Source organism: Cajanus cajan, chromosome 8, assembly GCF_000230855.2.
Source record: "Cajanus cajan strain Asha chromosome 8, NIPB_CcT2T_4, whole genome shotgun sequence".
NCBI classification, from domain to species: domain Eukaryota; kingdom Viridiplantae; phylum Streptophyta; class Magnoliopsida; order Fabales; family Fabaceae; genus Cajanus; species Cajanus cajan.
In genome coordinates, this window is record NC_138524.1 from 11,237,301 (window position 1) to 11,254,859 (window position 17,559).

The window sequence follows — 17,559 nt, forward strand, 5'->3', positions numbered from 1 at the left end:
TTATCAATTTGACTAATAATTTAATGATATTATCCTGAGGATCATATACGCTAAATGTTAGATAATTCAAAAAATTGAAAAAAAACCAATATTATAAGTATTTTCAATATTATTTTTATTACTTCAATCACAAGCGTCAATTCTTAACATCGACTTTTATTATCGATGTTCCAAGAGTAATTTTTTTTTTTTAATTAGAAAACACCACTCAAAGCATGGATCACTCACGATCCATTTACCCTGAACCTTACTATCACTTGTGGCCCAAAATCAAGGAAAGGAATTGTTTTCAGAACCCGGCTGAGCCCAAGAATCCAACTACAGTGAATAGTCCAATTGGGCTTTTACACTTGAAGGCCCACTTATATGAAACAAGTTAGGTGTCAACATGAACGTGCCACGTAAGCAAAAGCACTTTGATTAAATCAAACTTCGCCGCCGCGAGCATGAGCGGTTACCGCCTCCACCGTGCCCTCTGCGCCAAACCCGAACTCGAAGTCGTCGAAGAAGAAAGCGAACAGCGCTCACAAGATGCGCCTGGCATTCACCGTCGCCACATTAGCCGCCGCAGCGGCTATCGTCTCCGTCTTCTTCGCCGCGCGAAGGCGCAAGCAGCACAAGTTCGCTTCGAGTTCGTGCTATTTGCATTCCGAACAGAAACCACAGTGTGCTTTCAAGCGCGTTGTAGCGGATAACTCCTATGCTCCGTTCAAGCACCTCAGCAATGACGGTACATTTCACACTCCGCACTTGTTTAAGTGTTTCGTTGGCGGTAAAATGAAGCAAAATATGGAAGTTCACGTTCTCGATCCTGAATACATAATGTTTTGCCGCTGTAACTATAGGAAAGACGCAATAGCTGTTGTTTTCGCGTGCCTCGATTATTCGAAGACTTTTTGTTTAATTTTTTTTAACGTGCGATTATTTTGTATGAGGTTAAGAAATTGAAGTAGCGTAGTGGAATTAGGTGATGTTTTTCCGGAAATTTTGTGATAGGGAAATGGATTGAGGTTGGAGGAAGGTTAAATTTGAAGTGAGTTTTCACAATTTCATTATCGAGATTTGTTTAACAAAATTGGTGCAGAATACATAATACAGAAAGCTAGAAATTCGTTGTTTTAAGGTTATGAAGAAGAAGCTGAGTTTAGTGGTTTCTTACAGAGAATGCTTCGAACTCGCATCCGTTCGAGGCAGAGATTACGGCATTGTTGAAAAATCCTCAGCCTGAAATTGATCTTGGAACTGAGATGGTGGACTTGGAAATGAAGGATTCATATGTTTGGGTTCATACCGAGATGCAGTTAAAGGAACTGGTTGATGTATTGAACGAAGAGAGATTCTTTGCCGTGGACACGGAGCAACATAGCTTACGATCCTTTTTAGGCTTTACAGCATTGGTTCAGGTAATTTTGGGTGCAGTTTTAAATGCTTGTTTCTGATTGCATTGTGTGGGGAATTTATTGTTTGATGAGTTTGTTGATACATTTGTGTTTTGATATCATCAAGCAGATTTCTACACAGGAGGAAGATTATTTGGTTGACACAATTGCCCTGCATGATTTTATGGCCATTCTTCGCCCTGTTTTTGCCAATCCTTCAATTTGTAAAGTATGTAAGTTATCGGTTGCACTTGCACTGACATTAACTGCTTCAATTTCAATTTCTAACCTAATTCTTTACTTCTAAAAAACTATAATATATTCTTAGAATAATTTTTTTTTGTCATTCACGTCTATTTATTAATTTTTTTTTCCTCTCAATGGAAAATTTTTGAATAGGTGTTCCATGGGGCCGACAATGATATACTGTGGCTACAGAGGGATTTCCACATATACGTTGTTAATCTATTTGATACTTCAAAGGTGAGCTACTGAGCTGCCTATACATGTTGCTACTATCATGTCACCGAACCATGTACCACACTAGAATTTTCTCCTTATGCATAACAGAACTGGTGAAGCTTGCCTCATTCAATTGATTGGCAGTAACTTTTTATTTTTATTTTTTTTAAGTCAGTGTATTGTTCATGTACTGCAGGCATGTGAGGTGCTGTCGAAGCCACAGAAATCACTTGCTTATTTACTTGAAACTTACTGCGGTGTGACAACAAATAAATTATTGCAGGTTTGACCTGATCATGCTAGATCCTTCATTGGATGAGTTCTTTGGTAGTCTTCAACAAGTTGCAGTTTTAAGTATTTAGTACTTACGTTTTAGAATGGATATATTTAAGTAAAATGAAATGCCTATAGTTTTCACTTTCTCATGGAGTTCAGCCTAGAATGAATTTGAGCATAAAAACACATTATAAAGTTCTGGCATCTTGTGAGGTTTTCCCAAAGAATGATAGACTTATTGAGTGTCTTATCTAGAATGGGAGAATTACTTCTCCCATTCAAGGCACTATTTCTCTTTTATAAAGTTTTTATAACATTATTTCTAATTACTAATTCAATTGTTTTGTTGGGTAAACCTCAATCACAATTTTTTTTTATACGTAGAATTACAATAAACTTCTAAAGGATTTTGACCCATAGCAGTTGAGCTTAAGACTTGAGCTTATTGAAATGACCTGTCAAACTATTACAAATATGTTTAATTAAGTATTGGTTGAATGATGAATTTATACTAGACCTTTTTTACCTAAAAGGGGGAAACTTTAAAAGTATTTTAAAATGAAAATAGTTGAATGTAGCTTAAAACTTGTGTAATGGATTCATTTTCACAATCACGAGCACAGATATTTATACCAAAAACAAAAGTTATAAAGTGGTGTAATTCAGATGATACATTTATTCTTACTTTTTAGTGTCACAGTTTTTAAATTGAAATTGAGCTTGCCCCTGCAGGGTAAAAGAGATTTGTGAATCATACATTTGAAGATCTCTCTTTTCCACTGATTCAAAAGTTGTCATCTGAACAATGAATCATACATTGGCAATGAATCATCTAAAATCCTTTTATATCGATTATTAATGATGCAGGCAACTGGAAATTTAATGAGCCACGTCAATGGATAAACTTGCGCATCTGAAAAAAAATTTGCGTACTGATAGAAACCTGGTATCTTATTAAGAAGAAATAGGGATAAACCCCAATTACTAGATAGAAACACTGCAGAACTTCAAGGATCTGTGCCTCTCAATGCCAAAAGGCCCCAATTCTTTCAAAATTTACATGATGATCTCTCTCTCCACCTCCCGTCTCTTATTTATTGGCTGCATTCCTTATTCAACTATCTTACCTAACTAACTCACTAGTGTTACTAATTAATGGGTAACCAACTAACCTATTGTAACTGACTACAAATGGGGGTTACATAACACAAACATTTTCTCTTTCATGTAGTAAAATGTTACAAATAAGTCACAATGCTATTATTTTGTTTGGGACATTTTTAGTTCGTAACCAGAACTGATATTTACTTTAAATTTTAATTGTAGCGTGAAGACTGGAGACAGCGCCCCCTCTCAGAAGAAATGGTACATTATGCACGAACAGATGCACACTATCTGCTGTATATTGCAAACTGTCTGATCAATGAACTCAAACAACTGGACATCGGTATTTCCTTGTCTTATATTGTGAGGAAATGGAAAAATAGAAACAAAAAAAAAACACTAATAAATTTTAAGCATTTTATTAATTAAACTAAAGCTTTGAAAAAATACTTTGTCAATCTCTCTTTCACCTCCTTTTATATTTTCTCCATGCCCCCAAAAAATGTGGCTAAGGAAATTAGTAGATTATTTTATACCTGAGATGTGCAAGATCTGCAACTCTTAATTATGTTATGGTCCTAAGGATTTTGTCATTTTTACTGGATAAATTTGAGAAATTAACAGAAATAAGTTTATTTTCATTGTCACTCAGCTCACCAACTCTTTAGAACCTTCCTGTGTTAATGCTATTGGGTCTAAATTCAGAATTTATTTTTGTGTCAGAAAACTCCTGTTCTGAAGACAAATTCCATTTTGTTCTTGAGGCTAGTCGGCGTTCAAATATGATTTGTTTACAACTTTTCACGAAAGAGATTGATGCTTCTCCTGGAGAATCTTCTGCATTATCACTATTTTCACGTCAAGCGAGCAGTCATGGCTTTCCATCAATTTCAAACGAAACCCAGGTTTGTTGCTTCCTGTACAGATTTGAAGTATTCTGTGTGATCTAATTGGATATATTGTTCTAATGTGATCTTCTGCATACAGATTCAGATTATTGTGAGGCAACTCTGCGCATGGAGAGATCTGATGGTCAGTTATAAATAATATATAAAGGCTCCTTAAATTTAGCGTTCTTTTTTGTTACAAAAAAGTTAGATTAGGGTTAGACACAATTTCATGCAAGACCTACATTTAAGAACAAATTTATTACTGTAACTGTCTGCATTCACTTCCTTGAATTTGAGGACCGCTTTAGTTTGCAAACTATGAGATGGAACAGAAATTTGTTCCATGTTCATAGTCCTTTGAGAGATCTCTTCATGCTTCTTGAAATTATGGTAACATCTTTTCATGCCATCTAAAAAATAAAACCTATAATGGACTAAGAAAAAGAAGGGAATTTAATCAAGTACATTGAGAATGATTCTTTTATATTTTGAAATTTATTATATTTGAGAATACTTGACATTTGTTCAGTTATTAATTGATTTAATAATTGAGTTTATTATTTTTAGCAATAGAAATAGTTAGGTTTAAATTCCTTTGTTCCATAATTTATCCCTAAAACGGATCTACAAAACTAAGTGTGTTTGATTGAACTTATTTTGAAGAAAAAATCACTTTTTTTACCAACTTTTTGAGAGTTTTTAAATTAAAAAAATCATTTTCTCAGATTTTTTTCCAAACATGTTCTTAGTTAAACTGTCTTTATTATGATAATGAACTAAATTTATAAATCAAGATTTTGTTGCTTTCTGTACAATCTTTGATGTAGTGCTAAAAATATTCTATTTGACGCCAGAAACTTGTATGTTAGCAACATGAGCTTATTATTCTGCGGTATGTCCATACTTTCAGGCTCGTATTCATGATGAGAGTTTAAAATATGTACTGTCAGACCAGGCAATTGTTGCTTTGGCAAGTAAGCCTTCAGCAAGTCACACTGAAATATACAAGACCATAGCTCAGACTGATATTAACATGAAAATGGGTCTCAGCTCTTTCATCCCTTCCCCATCCCCTGTTGTTTGCAGCCACCTGAATGATCTCCGTCATTTGCTTGCAAACAAGTTGGTTAATGATGATATTTATTCGATGATTCTTCAGAAGTGTCTGGGTCAAAACGGGAGTTGTCCACTTTCTATTTTTAATTATGCTTTGTTGGTGAACAGTAACCTGAGACCTACTTTAGTCCATAAACAACCTGGCCCAAAAAATCCTAAACAATATTCTAGGAAGGCTTCTCGAGATTTGTTTGTTCAAAAATTCTCTTGTAAATCTCCTGTTTATCACAATTGTCGGATATATGCTAATGATGGGAGGCTGCTTTGTTATTGTGATCAGAGGAAACTTGAATGGTTTGTGCACTTTCCCTTATTTCTATTCCATTTGTAAAATACTAAAAAGTTTCATTAGTTTCTCCTTCATTAATGTTCAAATTTCCAGGTACCTTAGTCGGGATCTTGCAAAACTTGTTGACGAGGAACCCCCAGCCATAATGCTTCTTTTTGAACCCAAAGGCCGGCCAGAGGACGAAGGCAATGACTTTTATATCCAGAGTAAGAAAAATATATGTGTTGGGTGTGGTGAAGGAAATCACTACTTACGGTATCGAATAATCCCATCATGTTACAGAATACATTTCCCTGAGCATTTGAAAAGCCATCGATCTCATGATATTGTCCTACTTTGTGTGGATTGCCATGAAGTTGCACATGCTGCTGCAGAAAAGTACAAGAGAAAAATAGCTGTTGAATTTGGGATTCCTCTCTACCTTCGGAGGGTAGTTCATCCTGGTCAAGGGGCTGATGAACAGATTGAAGAGAGAGGTGTATCTCCATTACAGTTACGAACAGCTGCTATGGCTCTTCTACGCCATGGACCAAGAATGCCTGTCAATCGCCGCGAAGAACTGACTGAGGTTTGATTGTATTTCTGTCTGTTATTGGTTTCTCTGAATTGATTGGATGCGTTTTAAATATAAAATATGGGTTCTAAATTGTACATCTGTAGTGATTATCATTGTTCGTTACTTTTATTGAAGAGCTTTGTTGACTGCAGGAGTTTCTGTTTATCAAGTTACTTGTGAATTTACTTGCAGATTGTAAGGAGATATTATGGAGGAAGGGATATATCTGACGAAGACCTAGAAAGAGCTTTGCAAGTTGGCATGACTCCTCATGAGAGAAGACGATTTGAGAAGAAGAGCGGATTTTCTTTCAAACATTCTACGGAGAGTACTGCTACGATGCCAGAACAAGATAATCATGCTGGTTGCACACGCAGAATGAGTAATGTGGACACCTTGAAAGTTGTTGCTCGTGATGGCTCATATGCAAATGAAGAAACTAGTGAAGTAGATGGAGAACTTTTGATGAGAAAAGATGATTTTGGAAACTCCACTTTAGCTTCTGATATTACAGTTAATGGATCTGTCTCTGCAGCTTTGCACGGAAACACGATCACAGTTGAAACTTCAGATTATGATGAAAACAGTGACACTGCTGTAAATGTTGATAATAGCTGTCTGAGCAGAAGGCATGCAAATGGACATAGCGACTTGTCCTATCCCCTCAATGATGAAAAGTCGACACGTGCTGAACATAATTCAAAACTATCACTCTTGGGACATGGACCACATGGTAAACAGGTTGTAGATCATTTACTGAAGGAGTATGGTGAAGATGGCATTCGAGAGTTTTGTCAAAGATGGAGAAAAGTATTTGTGGACGCTGTAAATCCACGTTTTCTTCCTGCTGGTTGGGATGTAAAACACAGGTATGCTATGGTTATTTGTTCTTCCTGTTTCCTTTCTAATCACTAGTTTTCATCGTATGTCTTTTGGTTATTCTCAATAAACATAAATTTCATATAATCAACATTAATTTTTATCAAACATGTGGGTTACATGCACATAAATAAATAATCATCGCCCTTAAAAAAACTGAGAATATAATGATGTCCCTTTTGGACAATTGGAGAGTCTGGATATATTAAGTAATTTTCAAGTTGATGCAAAAAGACTAATATTAGGTTCATACATCATAGATCGCCAATATAGTTCATATTAAAAATCCGGCATTCACATTCATACATCACTGAACACGCCCTTAATTGGTGTTTCTTGATGATATCATGGTCAAAACTTGTAAATATAATTCTTGGTTTATATCCCAAAAGAAAAATATTATGATGCTCGCTTTGCTGCCAGTAGATAGTTATTTGTAGTACATATTTGTATTACTATTGTGTATAGTTACTGAGTTTTCATTCCTCCCCTCGAGGCTTTGATTTTGGACACTATTTTTGCCAGTGGAAGAAGGGACTTCGGCGAGTTCAGTGTATACAATCCTGACAAAAGAGCAGCTGCTGTTGGTAGAGAGTAACTGTGCAGGATCTGTTTGATACTCCACTTCCTCTGACGGCATAAAAACTAAACACCTTAATTTCATTTTTGTTTATTTTACTATTGAGAATTTTCAAGTATTGTCTTTTTGTAGGTACAAATAGCTCTCGATAACAGTTTTGTCAATGGTTTAATTATTCAAACATAAAAATACAAGCATTCTTGTGAATTTACAAAGCAAGAACGTTGTTGCTTGTGTTTTTCAATTATAACCCACGGCATTGGATCGCCTTGAGAGTGACCAACCAAAATCCAGAGCCAAATTAAATTTTATTTACTCTTATACTCATGGACTATTCAATAATTTTCCCTTGCCTTAACCATTCCAAGCCCCACCATACGGCTAAGAGAGGTGTATTAGATTAGATTTCATAAGCGCTTTTTAGAAGAAAAAAATAATTCAAAAGAGTTGGTAAGAATTTAATGATTTTTTAGATTTTTTGAAAAAAATTGTAGGAATATAATAATTTTAAGGATTTTTTCAAAAAATTAATAAAAATTGTGATATGAATTTTAATGGATTTGTATATCAAGAATTTATAAGATTTGGAATAATTTTATTAGATTTTAAAAGATAATATGAATTTTTAAAAATAATATAATTAAGAAAAATATATATATAAATGATAAGGTTTGAATAAAGAAAATAAAATTGATAATTTTTTTAATCTTTTAATAAACAATTGATTCTAATTTTATCTTTTTTAAGTAACATTTTTCTGTATATAATTTTTTATGTATTTATATATTTTTTATTCATATTATTGAATTTAAATAATATATTTAAATTTATCATATTATTTAACTGGAATAATTGTTAAAATATGTTTTAAAAATTGATATTTTAATATTAAATTTTATTGAAAATAAACATTTATTAAATGTCAACAATCTAAAAAATTTACAATATAAAATATTTAATAATTTTAAATATTTAATAAACAAAATAAATATTGATAAATTAATAATCAATGTTCATATATAAAAATAAATAGGAAAAAAAAGAAGAAAAAAAATGGGAGATGAACAAAAAGAGACAATATGAGATAGAAAAGACAGAAAAAGAGAGAGGATAAAGAGAAAAAAGATGAAATACTGAAAAGTGAAAAGAGAGAGAGAAGAGAAAAATGAGAAGAAAAAGAAAGAAGCAAAAAATGCAACAAAAAAAAATTTATGCAAAATTTTTAATTTTCATTAAAATTGTTGGATAAGTAAATTTTATGTAAATTTTAATAAAGTTTCATGACATCCATCAATTAAAATAATTGATCAAAATCTATTATTTTTTTTTTGAATAATAACAAACTTTTATAAGCAAAAAAAGGTCTTAACTAAATATCACTAAAATTTAATATACAATGTGCAAAAATCTTAATTATTTTAATTAAATACCATACAATCTCATTATATGAAGAAAAAAAAAAGGTTAAATTAAATACTCCAAAACCTTTTTATAATAAAAAAAATCTTTTATAATCTTTTAAAATCTCAACCCAATACATCCCTCTAAAATGTTTTAATATTTATTTATTTATTATTTACTTTTTTACTCTTTTGCGCATTGTGAGTGATTAAAAGGCTTCAATGTTTAGTAGATCAATACAAGATTATGGTTCGTATTGTGCAATGATAATGTGATTTCCCTGCAATTACATTGAAGCAGCAGCTAAAAAGTGCTTTTAGTTACATATAAACGTAGAGTTCATTTAATAAGGTGGACTGTTCAATTTTACAAATAAATATCAATTTCCCTCTCTTGGGCATCCATGTCCGTAGATACAAAATTTTTGTATAAAACAAGAATCCAGTTTTGTCCACCAAACGAGCAAAAATGCCTCGGTAGTGTGCATTAGACTAAAGGAAGCCGTTGTTTATAGACGAGTGTCCGCCCCACCAAACACTTGAATCTTCCGATAGAACTCTATATCAGCAACATTATAAAAAATTATAGTGGGAATAAATATTGTACCATTGTTAAACCAGTGAGTTTAAACACTACCATAGTACAAGCAGTTACAATGACAACAGCTGCGACTTGTGGTCAATGCCGTTGAATATGTAGGTTCCGGACATTGGTACAAATTGCTTTGTTATGAGCTGCGAGGAACAAAAGTAATGTCATTCCCAACTCAAATACTCTATTTTTAAATATAACAAACAAAATGATCTTCCTTTTGTTATTAAATTTTTTATAGGAAACCTCCCCAGTCCTCTACGCCTCAAGGCTAAGAAGCAAACCCAAGACTTGCAAACAAAACTATTCAAGATGAGCTAGAACTAGAAGTGCAAACCTTGATCACTTCTTGTGATGCAATTCCTCCGACCAAAGCAGCAACAGCATGAAGCTCCGCAGCACCAAATCGACACATCTCATTGATAAGGTCCTCAGCCAAAGTGGCACCATTGCATCCCAAGTCATTAAGTAGGCCAATTGCTGTGCTCTTTAATCGAGGTATATCCTCATCCATTGCACTGCAAGACAATTACCATATCAGCAAAATCCACTCTTAATAATGAATCCCATTATAAAACTGGAAAATGTTTAGAACTTCAACAGAGTGAAGAATTACCTGTCAAACTGTCCTGGAAAACTGTTGTAATTAGCAGCAAACCGGTCAACAGCACGAAGCAAAATGTAGATTCCCACAGCCATGCTGCCACACATATACACCGGAAACCAGCTTTTCAGCAAAATAAATCCTTTCCCACAGAAAAATTCTTAATATGAAAACCATGCAGAAACATTAATTATAAGATGGACATTACCTGTAATCCTCATCAGTTAGGTACTTCTGTAACTCGGGTAGATTTGGAGAATTAAACTCATCTTCAATTAGACGGTACCTGCAAACCTACAAAGTAAATGTTAGAATCTATACATAAGACTTTGTAGCGGTCTGCAATCATGCAATTGCTCTTTATATATTAGACAAAGGGAAGGAGAGGAGCTTCGGGGGGAAATAAGCATTCCCAATTATCTACTTAGAATATACCCAACTTACATGACTCATTCAGAACAATAATAATGGCAACAATATCCTACCCACTAAGAAGAGAGCTTGGTGCAATTTTCAATCCATATTTTTGGTCTGAAATAAAAACAAAAGCAGTGTAGTCCTTTTGAATGTTCATTCTACACACACACATATATCTAAATCATTTGTCTTATGCATATGCATTAACTAAGCTTTATTCTACAGTGATGATGAGACTGTTCTGTTCTCAAGATCTTACTAGCAAGCTGGGAATGAGATATTCATTCACTACCTTGAAGGGGAGTGTTGCATCATGTGTGACAATTAATATAATTAGCACCTAATTTCCTTCTATTTATTCTTGTACAGATTTTAAATAAAGCAGATTTTAAGATGTACAGATTTACTTCCCTGCAAGTCCATAATTAGGAAAAAAAATGGAATTGTAAACATCCACTATAGTCTATACCATTTATCATCGGAAAATAATCATTTTTCGTATTTCCCTTTTACAAACTTATCAATTAGATTCAATATCCACGTCAGTAATGCAAATATTAATATTTAAATAAACTGCACTAAAGTTCAATTATTTTTTCAACCAGCTCAAAATTTTAATCAAATTAAATTAGATTAGTGCAGCATACAGATGTAATTAAATAAGCAGTCCTTTGGAGATTCATTAGAAGCATTGGCTTAATCTAAATTGCAAATCAGAAAAACAAAGCTCATGTAGGCTATACATAATCTTTATTTCATTTAAAAGGGAGAATGCTAATAAATGCTTTTAGGACATTGGTTAAGGAATCAAAAGTGGTAAGATTTTATAGAAAAAGTAACCAACACCTTAAGGCACTTGTTAGCAACACCCATATAAAAAAAGTAGATAATAGTCAAGTATGCAGGATGAGTAAAAACACAATTAATATTGAGAATTTGAGATTGACCCAGTTTGGGTTAGCTTTTAACTTATGGGAACTTTTGAATTGTAAAACCCTTTTAAGACTATTTTAAGGAAAGAATACCAAGCTATGTTAAGTTAATAGGCGCTCATAGCCCCATAGAGAAGTTACATGAGGGAGCTTCTAAAAAAGTTTGAGATACGTAAGTTGATCTTAACACATATAAAAAGTTTTATTCATTTCACTCATTTTATTTTTTTTCTCTTAAAATTGCTTGTCATGAAGTTTATCCAAACGAGCTCATTCTCCATTATATTTACATAATCAAAGTCAGTACTTGCTATTTAAATTGAATTTGACCAGTAAGCTCACAAACTTACTTTGAGTTTTCTTGCATTTTTACAGAAGCTTTTAATTGCTGGCCTTGGAATGCTATTTGAGTCTCTACCAATCTTCTTCAAAGTACTTCTCACTAGACGTTCAATTGCAAGAAAATCAGCCTCAGCTTTAGCATGATAGATATTCTGCAAATTCACATATTGCCTGCAAGAACGTGAAGAATATATATATCTCAGGTAAATAAACTAACGATCTTTATTTTCTAGTATGTAAAGATTTGGCAATATACTCAGTAGAAGAAGTCATATCCGGTATAGATCCTTCAAGAGGGGCCTCCCCACTACCTTCATTTGCAATGAAATCCTGCAAAAGGGTGAGAAATGTACTATCAAACAACTTAAGTACATTATACAATCAAGAACATTGAAATGAATAATAGTAGGTTCAAAGCAAAAAAGTATGACAAACCGATAACAAGCAACAACTTTCTGTTAGGCCTCCAGTCTTTCAATTACACAAGTTCTAACTAATTAGCATCCAATAAAAAAATTATAATATTAAATAAATAAGAAATTTTTTTCCACATCCAAGTTAAGCAAAGTCAGTGATGCAATGCCAGAAGCACCAACCTTCAGAGCTGCCACCAACACCCAAAAATCTGAAGAATTAGAGTCCACTTCAGCAGAACTATCATTTAGTATCTGTTGCAACTCGGAACCTATAAATGAACATAACATTAGAGAATAATAAATTACATGTTTTATTGGACTGCAGTGTAACTGTTCTCACAATAATGTTCTAGTTCTAGACAAAAATAATTTTTCAAATGAAAAAATTGAAAACTTGAAAAGAGATCCCCACATAACATCACCCTAAACTGGTGACAACACATTATTCATAGCAAGCCAAGTATGGATTTGTCATTTTTCAGAGACAAAGAACTCTCAACAAACAAGTTTAACTTCATTGCAAAGCTCAACAAATAGATTTTTGGAACCTTGATATAGTAAAATTCAACAGTTTTTTTTTATAAATTTTATTCTTCACTCACTTTATCTTGGGATCCTATAAAATTTAAACCTGCAAGCCCTCAGAAAACAATGCATTATTATACTCCTTATCCAACAAAACAAAAAGATGGAGTTATTTCAAAATGAAGATTGACAAAGGCAAAATGTTACAATGAATTTTAATCTTAAACTACCCACTTACTTATTCCTCGGGGAGCAAATACTTTGAATGATGAATCAATAGCTTCTTTATAATTATCTTCATCTGGTGCAACCATCCCAGCCTTAAGTAGCTCCTACATTGTTCACATCCAAAGCTAATCATATAACTAGAACAGCAGTAGATAAAAAGGCTAAATGATTAAACAACAAACCTTGAACTCCTTTTTTTCTTCTCTGGTCGATGGAAGCCTACCACCATGGCTTTTGGCCCACTCATCAGCTATCTTGACAAGAATGACAACATATGGTATGTGTTTATGAGCCACAGGATCTTGCACATTCAAGTCAATGTCGTCTGCAAATCTGTGGATACACATGAAATGAAAATTTCAGGTGAAACTGGGGAAGGACCAGGTTTATGGTCTCAGCTTTACAGCAATTACATAGGTTGACAGGTGACATTGATGAAGGCAATACCAGATCTTAGTAGATAAGGGGGAAAAAGGGCAACAAAGAGTACAAGGGTCCCGCTAGTGGAGTATGGGATGGCCACATGTATGCAGCCTTAGCCTCGGAAGAAGAGAGACTATTTCCAAGATTTGAGCCCATGACCTCCCAGCCACTTGGCATCAGCCTTACCGTTGTAACAAGGGCCAACCCTCATCTTATTAGTATATAAAGGAATTAGCCCCAAAAAATAAAGATAAACAACTCCATACCTCTTGAGTTCAGGCCAAGGATTATTTAACCGAAGATCATCCAAAAAATGTTCAGGCTTTGACTCAACCACAGCATGTTCCTAATAAAGCCAACAAAAAGTACTAATCAACCAAAGCATGCAAATCATGTTGATATTCAATGTCACACCAATGTTTCCTAATAAAGGTATTTTCACCTCTGTAGTTTGTACATATGACTAGAAAAGAAAATTACCCAATCTAGTGCATTCCAGCCATTATTTCCCTTCTCCCTTTAATACCAATTTTCAAACTGTTATCCAAATTACCTTCAAACTAATTCGAACAAACCCTGTAAGGCCATAGGAGCGAGCGAAGATCAAAATAACATTTGCCTCCCTGCAGATTCGGTCAAGCTTTATCATTGAATTTTCCACGAGCTGAAAGTTTATCAAAAGTATCATCATCATTGGAATTGCACTTGAGAAGAATATGTAAAACAACTTTTTTATCAACTGAATAATAAAGATATATTGTCAAGGTTTCTTTCAATCAGAAAGATATAAAGAAACTTAAATATGAATGGAGGCACATAATCTACAATACATATACACAAAATCCCCAAGCATTTGTTTCATAGGAGTTGTTTGCATTATAGTAGCATACCTGAGTGGCAACAACCAAAGTAAATTGAGAAAAGAATGATGGATTTGATTCAATCAATGTTTCAGGAGACTCTTCTACAAATTTTGCTTTAACTGCATCATTCAGCTCTTGAAGAAACGAGCATACACATTTTGCCTTTGATTTCCCAAGGCTTGATTCATCCACTACAAATAAGAGACCAAAATGAAAACCAAAAGAATTCACAAACACATAAGCAGTGTACAAAAAGAAGTCACTGTACCCAAAAAATTGTTTCCAAGGTCACCCACTTCAACTTTAGATCCATCAACTACAGTGATGCTTCCAACCCCACCAAGAACAAGATTCTTAAGTGTTTCAGAACCAGTAGGACCACAGTTAAGTAAGCAAATACTAGACTTCTCAAGGGCTGCCTGTCCTTGTTCACCCCATATTCTGCATTTTCAAATAAACATTGCAATATGGATTAGATCAGAGATGTCCCTCAAAAAAATAAAAGCAAGACAAGCAGAAGGAACTGTTTCGTTTGAGGAAACATTTTCTACTTTCATTTTCTGTTTTCATTTTCAATTTCAAAAATGTCACTATGTTTTCGCTTTAACTCCTGTTTTCAAATGTTTATATAAGCAGTGAAAACAGCCTTTAATTATTTTCTGTTATCACTAATTCCAATACAAACTTAAAATAACATGTTTACTCAACCCAGACGACATTCAAGAATTTATTTTCATACCTCAGTCACAATGCATCAAATTCAAAACACACACATACAGACAAAATTTTACAACAAAAGAAGCACAAGACACAAATTAAAAAATAACACTGACAGTTATCTTCCTGCCACTAAGTGTGTTTGGGAAAGATTATAATCTCCAATTCGGTTATTTTTTTGGAAGCGAAGAAAAAAAGGAGCTATTTGCAAAGAAAAAAAAAAGTTGTATGTTTGGGACAATAACTTAAATTTGAAGTTTACGACTATTTCTCAACATTTTTTTCTGTCTAAGCTGATTTACTATGTAAGAACAGTTTGTTTTTTTTGTTGTATCCAAACAAAACTAAAATCTTAAAATCACTTTTCAGCAAACTTATCCAAACAAAATATCATTTTGTTTATTATCGATTGTAGCAATAACCGATAATTGAAATAATTTAATTTTCACATTTTTCCCAAACACACTCTAACAATTGCATTGTACAAACAATTAACAACTAGTTTCCGTTTAGCAATTAAAAAGCAGCTTCACTTCAAGACGCATCTCATCATACACAGAAAACCACACTCCAAATCATCCACAGTTCAGCACAATCCCTAACATGGTACCAAAATCAAAAAACACCGAATGCACTTTCAGCCATAACACCGTCGCAAGAATCCAAACGCCGTAACAACATCCTCCACTCGCTCAAGCAATTAATGGTCGATGACTCTCGTCGAACGAAGCAAACACACGCAACACTCGAATCAATTAAACGCACACCACAATCAATAATCCGATACTCGTACGAAAAAACAGTTATAGAAAGTGTAAGCTAGGTTTTGTTTAGGAGGAACGGTGTTAGGTTAACGCGAAGTGGAAAAGTAGGTAAATGCGGAAGTGGCGAGAGTACCTGAGTTGGCGATCGTATTTAACTTTGGGTTCAGCCATTGATGAGTTCAGACCTGCAATTTTTTTTAAAAATTTTTGCTTCTCCCTTTTCGCTTATTTGGTGAATCAGTTCGAGCTTGCTTTGCTTTGCTTGCTACTGACGCTGTGTATCGGTTTCGAGGCACGACGAGGGAAAGGGGAGAAGGGAAATTTGACGCGACGAGTTCAAGATACGACGTCGTGCGGTGTCACATCCTTCAGATTCTGGATCACTTTTGCTGCAACAAGTGTGGATTAGGAAATGAGAAGAAGATCCGCATAGTCATTGAAACACAGTAGAAAGCCCAACCCAATGTGGATCAGTTATTTTCACCTGAACTATTTCTTTTTTCTTTCCCCTCATATAACGTCTGATACAAATTACAAATACAATTCTGTCTAGGGATCAACCCATGATCAGTTTTACTCCTCCATAAAAAATAGAAGTAACTATTTTTTATTTTGTCTTTATTATGAAAAGATATTAATAACTTAAATATTTATTTTATCTCTATAATTTTATAAATTTTATCTTTTAATTCTAACAATTAATATATTTTAGTTTAGTTTTTATAATAAACCATCATAATCATTACACTTATGATTCATCAACTACCAATGAAAAATAATTGACATACCGAAGATCAATATAATCATGATACATGAATATGTACATTATAACACATACACACACATATATATATATACACACATGTAAACTAAACTAAAAATATATATAAGTATATGTAAAGTATTTCAGTAATGAAACTATGAGTCTTAGATTATTATTCAAGTAACATTTATACATCTGGTTACATCAGGGTAACTTAATCAAAAGCAGCAAAACAAGCCACCAGCATCGTCTCACCAAGGTTATTGCCTGACTTTAGCTAACTATGTCCTACTCTCATAAAAAAAATGATTATCGTAGTTCAATCATCAGGAAAAATACATCTATATTATCATTAACCTTAACATGTAAGCCATACAACAAATCACATCATGATCAATAACTTAACACTTTAACTTGGCATTCAACACCTTTCAAGAGTAAATAATTCAAGATATATGAACATTCATATATCACCCCATCAATGTCATTCCACAACATCCTCGACCAAGTATATGAATAACAACAAACAACATTATATCATATGTATGCACCTTAATTAATGTGTCGTTGCGCATTCGCTTATGGGGATCTCCTACAACATTCGAGTAGTTTTAGTGACTTGACTCTATAAAACAAATTCATAATTTTCACATCTTACACGCTTACTAGATTGGCAACTAAAACTGGATGTCAATCCTTACCACATGATTTCTTAAATGTTGTCACTTAGACTATGAAGTAAAGTGTAACTTAAGTATTGACTTACCACGACATTGTCATACATTAACCATGTCACTTATAGAATTAACTCGCTAACTATCATCGCGATACTACACACCTCTCTGATAATTAGTTAAGGATTGTAGCCCTCAATTTCATACCTTACTCTAACATTAACTAAGGATTTAAATGAGACTCAACAATCCACTTCAAGAGTTATCACCTACTTAAGGAGGATTTTTCAACAACTAGCCCCCTATAGCATCAAACCAATATCCACACTATGTGATATTCAACTTTTGGAAACAATTTTTTCTCTAAT

The 17,559-nt window shown here is 33.6% G+C and overlaps 2 protein-coding genes across 4 annotated transcripts; one reads left to right on the forward strand and one right to left on the reverse strand.

Moving 5' to 3' along the window:
• The first annotated feature begins 400 nt into the window (after positions 1-400).
• On the forward strand, positions 401-7,858 carry LOC109814250 (Polynucleotidyl transferase, ribonuclease H fold protein with HRDC domain-containing protein). 3 transcript variants are annotated; one of them, XM_020378626.3, is made up of 12 exons: positions 401-730; positions 1,162-1,403; positions 1,510-1,608; positions 1,779-1,862; positions 2,038-2,124; positions 3,444-3,564; positions 3,945-4,126; positions 4,209-4,253; positions 5,022-5,521; positions 5,610-6,084; positions 6,265-6,941; positions 7,448-7,858. In XM_020378626.3, the coding sequence occupies exons 1-12, from the start codon at positions 532-534 to the stop codon at positions 7,452-7,454; spliced, it is 2,718 nt and encodes a 905-aa protein (XP_020234215.2). In that variant the 5' UTR covers positions 401-531; the 3' UTR covers positions 7,455-7,858. The 3 variants fall into 3 exon arrangements, with proteins under 3 accessions (XP_020234215.2, XP_020234214.2, XP_020234216.1); XM_020378625.3 differs by having other exon boundaries at positions 402-730; positions 7,477-7,858; XM_020378627.3 differs by lacking the exon at positions 401-730 and having other exon boundaries at positions 1,263-1,403; positions 1,510-1,612; positions 7,477-7,858.
• A 1,365-nt stretch (positions 7,859-9,223) lies between these two features.
• LOC109814255 (NEDD8-activating enzyme E1 regulatory subunit AXR1) lies at positions 9,224-16,187 on the reverse strand. The gene is made up of 15 exons (XM_020378634.3): positions 15,888-16,187; positions 14,542-14,714; positions 14,301-14,464; positions 13,964-14,074; positions 13,677-13,756; positions 13,170-13,320; positions 12,998-13,091; positions 12,415-12,503; positions 12,075-12,148; positions 11,827-11,989; positions 10,336-10,421; positions 10,140-10,223; positions 9,861-10,041; positions 9,569-9,666; positions 9,224-9,490 (listed from the first exon to the last, which is right to left on the reverse strand). The coding sequence occupies exons 1-14, from the start codon at positions 15,923-15,925 to the stop codon at positions 9,583-9,585; spliced, it is 1,572 nt and encodes a 523-aa protein (XP_020234223.1). The 5' UTR covers positions 15,926-16,187; the 3' UTR covers positions 9,224-9,490; positions 9,569-9,582.
• Positions 16,188-17,559: the final 1,372 nt, after the last annotated feature.

Coding starts and splice junctions, on each gene's coding strand:
- LOC109814255 (XM_020378634.3), bottom strand. CDS start 15,925: ATGGCTGAACCCAAAGTTAAATACGATCGCCAACTCAG. Junction 12,504..12,997: donor ATTTGCTCCCCGAGGAATAA/GTAAGTGGGTAG, acceptor GTTCATTTATAG/GTTCCGAGTTGCAACAGATA. Junction 10,422..11,826: donor AAAATGCAAGAAAACTCAAA/GTAAGTTTGTGA, acceptor TTTACTTTGTAG/GTTTGCAGGTACCGTCTAAT.
- LOC109814250 (XM_020378625.3), top strand. CDS start 532: ATGCGCCTGGCATTCACCGTCGCCACATTAGCCGCCGCAGCGGCTATC. Junction 1,404..1,509: donor GCTTTACAGCATTGGTTCAG/GTAATTTTGGGT, acceptor ATCATCAAGCAG/ATTTCTACACAGGAGGAAGA. Junction 4,127..4,208: donor CAATTTCAAACGAAACCCAG/GTTTGTTGCTTC, acceptor TTCTGCATACAG/ATTCAGATTATTGTGAGGCA.